General features: G+C 57.4%; 1 protein-coding gene across 1 annotated transcript; it reads left to right on the top strand.

Annotated features, from left to right (window-relative positions):
- Nucleotides 1-6,704: 6,704 nt before the first annotated feature.
- Nucleotides 6,705-8,756, top strand: TPBGL (trophoblast glycoprotein like). The gene has a single exon (XM_074861092.1). The coding sequence runs from the start codon at nt 6,705-6,707 to the stop codon at nt 7,776-7,778; it is 1,074 nt and encodes a 357-aa protein (XP_074717193.1). The 3' UTR covers nt 7,779-8,756.
- The last annotated feature ends 2,778 nt before the right edge of the window (nt 8,757-11,534 follow it).

Raw genomic sequence — 11,534 nt, 5'->3', positions numbered from 1 at the left:
TCTCCTTTTCTCTCTGCACCTCGGGTGGATGTCCGTGCCGCCCCTTGGGGCTATCTGCGGGAATGATCCCATTCAACCCCATTGCGATGGGGACAAGTGCCCCCTCATGCTGGGGATGGGGCCACCCTGAGCCACAGGACAGTGACTTTTGGGGACCACATCCAGCTGGCACAGCTCCCCACTTCTTCTACATCAGAGGGGGATAAAACCTCCCAGATCAGGGGGCTCCCAAGCTTCCCGGGGAGGGCAAATGCCATGGAGAAGACTCTGACTCCTTGGCAGGGTCAGCCCCCGCAGGCAGAGGAGCACTGCAGGCAAAAATGCTGATGCAAGCAAACCCAGCACGCCATCAGGAGGAAGACTCTGCCCTCCGGACTATTTTTGGCTTGTTTTTCTTAACTATGGAGCCACTGATCTATGATATTGTCACTGCTGTGACTCTGCAGTTGGAATTGCATCGAGCCAGAGCTGGAGAGAGGGTTCCACATGGGTCTCGGGGGACCGGTAATGGGAGAGAGCCCTTCACCTCCTGTTTACACTTTAATGCCCATCCAGGTTATTCATTATTTATTGCTAATGTATTTATAGAGCATTACTAGCATGCACGGTGCTTTGCAGACATTTGGGGAAAAGGTCCTCTCTCCTTTGGATATCGCGGTATAAATAGAGCTGTTAAACACAACACAGGCTCTGCTGATCCGTTGCCTTTGTTGCCTGACCACCACAACCTAGCACTGCAGAGTTTCATTTATTTGGGGTGAAAAACCACCCTGATGACTCTGGGTCCCGTGCCCAGGGGGTCCCGATTCGCTTGCCTCCTTCCTCTCCCTCCACAGCTCAACAGGAACCATCTCCACAACCCAACTCATACCACAACAACCAGCCCCAGCAGAGCTGCCCACCCACAGCTGCATTGGCAAGTCCATAATGTTTAAATGCAAAATCTTTGATACCATCTTAAAATATGCACCAATTAGCTCAGCGGGTCCAATTCCACCCGGCTTGCTGGGTGCCGATGAATCAATTAGCAGAAGCGCGGGCGGGCTGGGATCCTGTGGGATGGACGGAGGCTGCGCTACAAAATGATCCTCACCAACCTCTAGCTGAGTGGCATACAGGGTCTGGGTGCTACTAGCCAGGACATATGGACACGAGAGCTGTGGAGCAAGAAAAGGAGGTGGCGTGGAGCACCCAGCAGGTCTCTGCTGGTGACCACCGATCCCGGGGATGAGCTCGTGTCTGCAGCGATAGCCATGGCCAGCCACAGCCTGCAGGGACGTGCCGTCCCCACCTTGTTTTGTCTGCCCGTCCTGGCCTGCCTTTTATTTCCCACTTTTTATCTGCTCGTGCTGAGCAAACGGGACAGGGGAAGGCAGTTTTTGCTGGGTCATGGGGAAACAGCTTGGCCATGGGACCGGAGAGCCCCAACCTGACCTCCAGCCCCAGCGCCCATCGTGTCTTTGCACCATCCCTGGAGCAAGACAGAAAATCTGGGACTTTTTATCCCATCCTCCTGTATCCTGAGGACTGTCCCATGTTGGGCTAAAAGTAGATTTTTACAAAACCTTTTGCAGTCCCAAGAGGGCGTAAGCAAGGGAGGGAGAGAAATCACCTGGGATGAAGCAAAACCTGAAACAGGACCTCTCACTTCAGTGACAAACCTCTTGCAAATACAGGTGGGAGAATTTTTCTAAGAGAAACAAGAGTTGCTTCCAACAGCTTCACGTATAAAATGTAAAAAGAAAATATTCCTCATTTTCCAGCATTATTCTAAGGATCCTCCTGCAGGGAAATGAGCAATTCCAGTGTCACAGACATGAATTTTAAAGGGATGTTGCACTTGGCTGCTGCCAACATTTGCTGAGCAAAGGTTAATAGCTGGGTTCAAACGGTGCAATTTACGGATTATAGGATTTCTTAGCAGCGAAAGGGCTGCTCTTACACTGCCCCAAAGTGTGTGGCCAGGGCAGAAAACCACCACTTGAAAGGGACCATCAGGAACAGAAAAAAAAAACACAAAAAACAAACCAAAAACCAAAAAGGAGCCAGAAAGAGGAGAAATGCCCCATCCACGAGGGCAGAGGAGGCAAAGAGCTGCTGCACGAGGTGAGCTCCGCTCTGCTCCTTCCTGCCCTGTCCCAACACATCTCACGATGGTATTGCAACTGGCACATCAACTCTTCCCTATCACCGATGCCTGGGGCAGCACAAGGCTGTGCAAGAACATCCCCCTAAAAAAAAATTCAGCCTTTGTGCTTGTGGAGTAGGACTTGAAAATGTGCCCGGGAGAGGCGCAGTGGACAGAAAATGAATTTTTTTTTTTAAAACTCATCTATTATGTCTTCAGAGCTTCCCCTCTACCCATGACTGTGGGATGGAGAGACAAAGGGTCGTGGTTTTAATGCTGTTAATTGCCAATTTAGGGCTGGCGAGCGCCAGAAGCGTTTCTACGCCATTCATGGTCTCCCGCTCCGCTGCTCTCAGCACTCCTCCGTCGTGGCAGTGTAGGCAGGGAAGCACCAGCACCGTGAGATGCCTCACACCCAGAGCTGCATCCTTCACGCTGTTCACAATCCACAAATAAAACACAAGCGAAAAACCATGGATGATTACAGAGCCTGAGACCCCAGGGTGGTGTGGGGAGGAGAAGAGCCTTCAGCCTCATCTTGCAGCATTGGGAAATGAGGAGGGATGGAGGGGGAAAGAACGATGCCCTTACCTCGAGAAGGAGCTGGCCAAAGCATTTAATGCCTTTTTGTTCCAACCTTAGCTAAAAAGCCATCTGCAATCGGCCAACAAGAGCAGTGCCAGCAGCAAAGCAACCAGGGCGGGACGCAGTGGGAGAGGAGCTGGGAAGCCCGAAGGGGTTCAACTCTGTGCTTGCACATCTCTGGGCCACAAAACCAAAACCAACATGGGACATCATCGAAGAGGGGGAAGAAGAAGCAATATCACAGAGCAGGTGGCTTTACACCAGTTACTGAAGACACAGTGCAAGTAATCAATTCTCTTTGGAAGCCTCCAGAAGATAACGAGGTGATGAGTAACGGCCTGTATTAAATTGTAGGAACAAATCACATCAGCCCAACCTAATCTTGTCCTGTGACATGGCAATGAGCCCCTGGGATCAGGGCAATGCAGATCTCCTTGCCTTTAACAGCAAGAAGTCTTTGATGTTGCTTAAAATGCAAAATTATGGGCTGGGGGAGATGGTGTAGGAGGACACAAAAAAGATCCAAGTCCAACAGGGGCTCGAAGTGGAGTTTGATGGCCTCCAGGATCCAGTGTGACCATTAACAACTGGGAATGAAGAGCATCACCCTGGTGCTCAACACTGAGATGTCAGGACTGAGGTTGCAGAGTGGTAAAAGGGGTGGAAAAGTGACCTGCGGCCATCCAACAAGGACATGGGGATGGTGCTAGAGGGGAGACCAACACACAGAACCAATAGGTTGGACGGCAAGAGGAGACCGTGAATCCAGAAGTGACCCATCCTTTTGGGGATGGAGGAAGACGGGGCTGTTCTTCTGCTCCTTGGGGTGCCTGGAGTCTCAGTTTGGGGCTCTGCACTTCAGGAAAGCTATGACCCAACTGGAGAGAGACCAGAAAAGAGTGGCTGTGATGAGAAAGAGTGAAAAAACTGTCTTCACTCCTGCATCTGAAAGGGTAGACAGAGGTCCTGAGCTGGTTTTGGGCTGGTCCAGGCTGAAACAAGGAGTAGAGATGCTACAAGGTGAAAAGGAGGAGCACAGCCCCAGATCTCCAAAGGCTCATTTGAGATGATGGTTGCATCCAGTTCCCATGCTGGGGCTTCATCACCACCCCTCAGGCCCCACACCAGCCATCCCTGGGGAAGGCCAGGATGTTTGTAGCAGGCCAGAAGGGCACCATGGGCCCACCAGACATGAGTTCCCACGTCCCCAGAGCCACTCCACTGCACTTCAGCACCAGAGCACACATCCCCTCCAAACCTTGGAGCATCTCCACCTGTCAAAGTCAAAGGGTTCAGCTCCCTTTCAGCTGCAGAGAGCCTTGTGCTCCCCTGTAACCTCTAATGTCATTCACCCACCGTATTTTACAGCTTTTGGAGAGGGAGTGAAGGCACCCGGCCTCAGCCTCTGATTTTACAGCAGATGCTCCTTCTCTGAGGAGCTATGGAGAAGGATTCAAAGGTGCCAGGATTTTTGCAGCCCGGCCGATGAGAGCTTGCCAGGACTTCCACGTAAAGTGGACCTGGCCCACCCACTGCCATGTTTTCCAGAGCGCTATTGATTCATTAAATATAGCAATTAAATCGTGATAAATGGGCCCCAAAGTGCTATTTTGGGGGGGAGGAGGCTCCATCCACGAGGGCTGCAGCACTGGCTCAAGCACAACCCACCATGCACATCTGGCTCTCCCCACTCCCCTTCCTTCAGAGGGGATGCTGCCCCATGCTTAAATATTTGGTGGCACACAATTATTTGATATATTCCCAAGTTTATTCTTCTCCTCCCACCCCTCCCACAAGCTTCCTTGATTTCTCTGTCACTTCAAATATAGGGTTTGCCCAATTTCTGGGAGCGCAGTAAAGGGCAACCAGGGGCAGCTCAAGCCACCCAGACACACCAGTGTCCAAAGTTTATCTGGTCCCTACAAAATTCAGGAGAGCTTCAGGGGGAGGGAAGCCTGGGGAGGGGGGAAAACTCTTTGGGAAAAGGGCAGGATGAGAGGTGAGGGCAGGGAGGAGGAGAAAAATCAAAATCCGAGAGAAAATATGCCCAGGGTGGAGTTTATTTAATGCAATCCCCCAGCTTAGGTCTGCAGAGGTATTTAAGCACTCAAAGGGGGTCCAGCACCCAAATCCTGCTGCCAACACACTGCTACGTCTGGCTCCGGACACAGCACACCCAGCCCCTTGCTGTGCATCACTCCATCATCCGAAAATCCCATCCCCACCCCAACAGCGACCCCCATGGAACAGGGCTTGTGATCCCCAGGGTCACGACAGCCTGTGCCCCCCCAACCCTGGGCAGCCCCCCGGGCCGGCGGCAAGACCAAAGCAGGCTCTGCAGCAGAGGTAATATCTTTTATTAGCCTGGAGGAGATAATAAAAAGAAAATAAAGCCGGGAGCGCACAACAGGCCAGCGCTGCGTGCCCGATGCCAGTCGGGTTTTTTCCAAGCTGGTCTAATAAAAGCAATGACCTCTCCGTCCCTCGGCAGTGTCTGTCCGGGGAGTGTGGCCCATCCCAGTGGCTGGACACCCCCCCGGCTCCCCACAAAGCTGGGGAGGGGATGAAGACCCACAGGGGATGATGTGACCGAGTCCCAAAAAGCAAAAGCTGCGATAACTTGGAGGCAGCAGGGACAACCCTGCCTGCGCCTCTCTGCATGCTCAGGGATGCTGCGGGGGTGTCTGGTGGGGGGGGCAGGTCAGGAAATGGGGAGCAGGGCTGGAAGGGGACCAGGATAGCCCCCAAATCCTCCCTGAGTTGGAAAGGGATGGTGACAGCCCCCCCTTCCGAGGGCTTGGGGGGGGGGGCGGGGACGACGGGGGAACGGGGGGACGGGACGACAACAGCGGACGGGGATGTGAGGACGACACACGGCAGGACCCCCCAGCTACCCCCATGCTGGGAAAGGATTGGGACAACCTCCAAATCCTGCCGGGCTTGAACGGGGACCGGGACAGCCCCCTCCGGGGCTGGAAAGGGACTGGGACACCCCCCAAATCCTCTCCGGGGCTGGAAAGGGACCGGGACACCCCCCAAATGCTCTGCGGGGCTGGAAAGGGACCGGGACACCCCCCAGATCCTCTGCGGGGCTTCAGGGTGACCGGGACAGCCCTCACCCATCCCGGGCTTGATGGGGACGGTGACATCCCCTAACCACCCCCCCTCCCCGAGTTGGAAGGGGAGCGGGCACCCCTCAAATCCCCTCCGGGGCTGGAGGGTGACCGGGACACCCCCAGATCCTCCCCGGGCTTGATGGGGACCGTGACATCCTCTAAATGCCCTCCCCCGCCCCGGGTTGGAAGGGGACCGGGACTGCCCCCAACCTCTCTCCGGAGCTGAAAGGGGAGCGGGACACCCCCAAAATCCTCCCCGGGCTTGATGGGGACCACGACATCCCCTCACCCCTCCCAGGGCTGCAAGGGGACCGCCTCAGCCCCCCACCCCGTCTCCCCAACCCCCGTAGCGGCGAGGGCACGGTGGGGGCCGGCGCTTGCGAGTGGTGACGAGCCGAGCTGAGCTGAACCGAGCCGAGCTGAACCGAGCTGAACCGAGCCGAGCCGAGCCGAGCCGAGCCGAGCCGAGCCGAGCCGTGCAAAGCCGAGCCGAGTCCCCCCCCGACGGCAGCCGCCCGCCGCGCTCCTCCGCCCAGCCCGCCGCTCCAGGCAGTCCCAACCCGCCCCCCTTCCTCCTCCCCCTCCTCCTCCTCCTCCTTCCCCCTCTCCTCCCCCCTTCCCCCCCCCGCCCCCCCCCCAGCCCGATTTGGGCAGCAGCGCGGCCGCCGCTCCCCGCAGAGCCGCCGTGTGCGGGCGCCGCGCCGGAGGCAGCTCAGCCCCGGGGGGGGCTGAAAAAAGGCATCTCCATCCCCCCCCCCTCCCCAACCCCCACCCTTCCATCACCTCCCCCACCCCCATCCGCTCCCTCCCGCTCCCCCCGGCCCCCCCTCACCCCCCCCCTCACCCCCCCCCCCCCGCATGCCCGGGCAGCGAGCATGGCCCGCAGGCAGGCGCGGGCAGCGGGCAGCGGGCGCTGGTTGCCCTGGCTTGGGCTCGCCTTGTTGCCGCTGGCCGTGGCCCCCGCTGCCGCCCCCGGGGGCTGCCCGTCCGCCTGCTATTGCGTGGCCACCCCGGAGTTGGTGCAGTGCCGGTACGAGAGGTTGGAGGAACCCCCGAAAGAGCTGCCGGTCACCGTGCACAACCTCAGCATCGCCGGCAGCAACCTGAGCGTCCTGCACCGCGCTGCCTTCGCTGCCCGCCCGCTGCCAGACCTCCGCCTGCTCCGCTTGCGCCACGATAACATCCAAACCATCGAGGACATGGCTCTGCAAGGGTTGCCCGCCCTACGTACCCTCGACCTGAGCCACAACCCGCTGGTCGCGGTGGCCGCCGGCGCTTTCGCCGGCGTGCCGCTGCTGCGTACGCTGCAGCTGAACCAGGCGCTGCTGGCCGCCCCGTTGGAGGAGCAGCTCGCCCTGGCCCTGCGCAACCTCAGCTTGCGGCGCTTGGAGCTGGCGGGCAACGCGCTGCGGGCGCTGCCGGCCGCCCTCCTGCCCGCCGGCCTGGAGGAGCTGGACCTGCGGAACAACTCGCTGCAGCGGCTGGCGGCCGCCGAGCTGCGGAGCCTGGATGCGCCGGGGTTGAGGGGGTTGCGGCTCACGTTGGGGGCCAACCCGTTGAGTTGCGACTGTGCCCTCCGCCCCTTCCTCGCCTGGCTACGTGCCGCCACCGCCCGCGTGCCCGACGCCCGCGGCCTGCGCTGCGCCGGGCCGCCGCCATTACGCGGGGCTGTCCTGCTGCGCCTGCGGCCCGAGGGGTTGGTGTGTGCGGCCGCCGAGGGCGGCGAGCCCGGTCAGCTGGAGACGGCCTCTTACGTCTTCTTCGGCATCGTCTTGGCCCTCATCGGCATCGTCTTCCTCATGGTGCTCTACCTGAACCGCCGCGGCATCAAGCGTTGGCTCCACAACCTCCGCGAGGCTTGCCGTGACCAAATGGAGGGCTACCACTACCGCTACGAGCAGGACGCCGATCCCCGCTCTACCAGCACCATCGGCACCCCCGGCCTCTGACGGCACCCTCGCCATCCCACCCTCACCCCTCCGGCACCCGCCTGCCACGCCGCCCCTCGACGCCTCCGCTCCCGCCATTCACCTCGCCCCATCCCCTTGCCATGGCACCACCGAAAATTAGTTTCTGAGGACAAGCCGGCCTCAGGGATGGGTGCTGGGGTGCACCCTCCCTGGAGGGCTCCACACCAGCTCTCCCTGCCCGCGCCCTAATCCACCCCGTAGCGCTGACGGCCTCAGGGGACCAGGCTGGATCCGTTCCCCCCATCCCAGCGCCCGCAGGCAGGGAGAAGCGCATCCAGATGGGCCCCGCGGGATGCCGGCACGCACGCACAGCCCCACATCCTCCTCCCGGGAGGATGCTGAGCTGCTTCCTGCACCTCCTCTCCTGTGGCAGGTTTCTTGGGCGGGCTGCGGGCTGCCACGCTGCCGGCGGGGCTCGGCTCGGCACCGCACACGTGAGTGTTTGCTTGGCGCACCCCGGGAAGCAGCGGGTGATACCTGAAACTGGCCTCCTGGATGTTCCTGGAGCTTGGACTTGACTTTGACCATGTACAGCTCTCTTTCCTATTAGATTTCTATTTCACAGATGCAAAACTTAACTTGATTTCTCTTTTTTTTTTTTGCTCCAAACACAGAGGAAAACACACCGTCCAGCTGCTCTCCCTGAGAAGCGACGTGCTTTTCCGAGCCTGTTTATCCATTTGGTTTTGTTCGATGACATTTCCAGCTCTTTCCAGGCACAAAACGATGCAGCTGTGTAGGAAACGCCTCCGCCGGTTGCGTGCATGTTCCCCAGGGCATGCGGGGGCAGCCCTTTTCTGACTTTAAAATATATCCTAGACTAGGCTGTCTCAGCACTTTGTAATTTAAAACGAGCGAAGCAAAAGCTCTCGACCTAGTTCACCCGCCCGTGTTTGCTTTAGAACCGTGCCTGTTACTATATCCTAGAGCAAATATATTGAAAGCTGCATCCACTCTATCGTCTATTTTCTATAAAGCTTCTTGCCATGATTTCCGAATATCCCCTTGGCTGAGGCAATGTTATTGCAGTTGGTTTGCCGGAGGACAGTAGCTGTGGGCTCCTCTGTAGTTTTGCTGGTGTTTAGAAACTTCCTTTCCTGGGGTGGTTTGGTGGCCGGGGATGCAGAGAGGTTTTGCATGGCTTGTGCACAGAGCTCAGGCTCTGCCAGTCCTGATCCATCCCTGGCAGCGGGGCAGGAACTCATGAAAATTATCCAGGTAAAAGGTTTCTAAAGCAGTTTTTCCCTCCCGGGTTGTTTGATACCTGATTCATGAGACACCGGAGTGCTGGGCATCTACAGACGTGTGGGGCTGCGACTCTCAGTGTTTCCCAAAATGACGCTGTTGCTTTTGCAATGTGGCATCTTAAAATGCTGAATTTCGGTGCCAGGCTGAAAACTGCATTTTGATACATCTGTGTTTGCCTTTCTCTGTACTGGGAGGCTGATAGGGGTGAGCCAGGCAGGAGTGAGGACGGGGGCTGCATCCTCGCTGCCCCGCAGCTGTGCCGGGGCCACCGCCGGTGTTTGCCTCGTGCTTTGGGATCCTTGACGTGGGGAGCAGCAGATACCGGGTTTGTAAATGAGAGTTTTGTGGGATTTATGGTCCCTGAGGCTGCGTGCGTGTGTACTCAGCTGCCGGGTGAAAAGCTCTGCTGGGGGAAAGCACGATTATATTTCCATCCCAGGTGAGCCCGGAGGCCCTGGGAAGGATGTGACCTGGTGCAGGGTCCTTTGCATTTCACCCCTTTGCTTTTTCCCCCATGGCATGTTACCCCTTCACATTTCCTCCCCTTGCAAGCCTGGTATCGAGGCGGGCAAGCCAGGAAAGGGCTGATGCAGAGCCATGTGTCTGGGCTTGCTCAGGCAGGGATATGGCACCGAACATCAAAATGAGCCTCCCGGGCTGGTCCTGCTGAGCAGGGAGCTGGTTCCGCACCAGAGCTGGGTCCTGGCTCTGTCCCAGTTCCCAGGAAGCCCCAGACACCCCCACAGCTCAGCTCTTCGGAGATCAGTAGCCCTGGCAGAAACTTGTTGCATTTTGGGGACATTTTCCTGAGGTTTTCTCCTCATCCTAGGAGCTTGTCAGCTCTGGCCCCACCTCAACACCCCATGCAATGAGTTTATGGAGGAGAAATTTCAGCCTGCCCCTCACCTTCATCCACTTACACACCTCCGTGCAGGCAAAACGCAGCCCCCAAGCAAGAGAAAGGGCACTGGGGTGGATTTGCACACCTGGCAGAGCACACCATGCCGGCAGCAAACGCTGCATCACGGGTCGTCCCGCGCTGCGACTCCACCAGAGCAGCATCAATTCCTGGGGACGGTGCTGGGAAATCCTGGTGAGATTTAACATCTTGCAGTGAGGAGGAGAAGTGCCTGGAGGGCTTTGCAGGCAGATGGGTGGTTGTTGGACCAGGGAACACAGCACCCACCTGGCAGCCGTGCCTGGCGATAGATAATGGGAAGGAAATTGTCTCCGGACAAATGGAAAAGTGGCCAAACACATCCTGGCCCCGAAGCCCTTTGGCAGCTGGTTGCTCTGGCTTTCCCCGAGGCCAAAAGGAGGGATGTGGTGGATTTTGGTCCCCAGGGATGAGGACACTGCTCCTTTCGGCACCGAGCAGCGGGAGGTTTGGAGCATCATGCTCCCCATCCTCGCTGGGTGCACTGAGACCCCGGGGTGCATTTGCCGACCGCCTCCGGGGAGGCAAAGCCCCATCAGCCTGGCAAAGGCGACGTGCGAGCAGTTGGATGAGGGTGGTTGGGTAGATAACCAGCTGTAGGAGCATAATTCTTGCGGCTAGTTCATGTTAATATTATTCTGTGCAGCACATACCCCACGCATGACAGATCAGCAGGATTAGGGAACCTCTGGATTAGCAAAACCAAGACTTGTCACCGAGCCGAGACTCAAAATGTGCTTTTTGGGTTCCCACAGACGGCCATGTGTTTAGAGAAACCGAGCTGCCAACATGTTTCCGTGCGGTCCCTTTCCACGAAGGGCTCGGTGAGGGGGATGTGAACCTCCCCGCACCCCGAGCCTGCGGCAGCAAGCTGCTGCCCAAGCGGAAAGTCACCCCAAGAGCTCCCTGGGCCGAGTGAAATGCAGGATATAAACAGTATCTGTGATACAAATCAAGCAAAGGATGCTCAGAGCCCTCATCACCGAAAAACTAGGGGAAAAAACCCAAAAAGGGCTGTTTATATGCCCTGCATATGAGATGCTTATAAGCTGTCGGTGCTTTGCAACCCAGCGTGGTCTTTCAAATCTGCTTTTCCTTCCTTGTTTTCCAAAGAGCTCAGCTGTTTCTTGGGCCGACCGGGCAGCAGTGGGATTTAGCAGAGGGGAGGGACGTGGGTGCAGCTGGAGTTGGGCCCTGCCTGCATCCATCCTCCCCCTGCACTTGTCCTTGTGGGCTTTAGGCGCTTTTGTCACCGGACCAGGGCATCCCGGGTGTGTTTTGAGAAGTATTTTTACTCAAGTTTGGTGGAAGTTGCTCCATGGCACCCAGAGCTGTAGGGGAGACGCCGAGCATGGTCTCATTTAGTGCAGAAGAGGCCAAAAATACTGGGGTGGCGATCACTGCTTGATTTATCAAGTAGAAATAACTGAGCTGGAGCATCATCCTTGTTCCCATTGACTGCGGGGTTGTGACACCCCAGCACTTGGGCAGGGAAGAAAATCAGCCACCGGCTGCCTCCCCCTTCCAAAAATACACAGAATTAATAACAA

The sequence above is a fragment of the Strix uralensis genome, chromosome 2, assembly GCF_047716275.1.
Source record: "Strix uralensis isolate ZFMK-TIS-50842 chromosome 2, bStrUra1, whole genome shotgun sequence".
Lineage (NCBI taxonomy): Eukaryota > Metazoa > Chordata > Aves > Strigiformes > Strigidae > Strix > Strix uralensis.
This window is presented reverse-complemented; position numbering and strand designations above follow the sequence as displayed.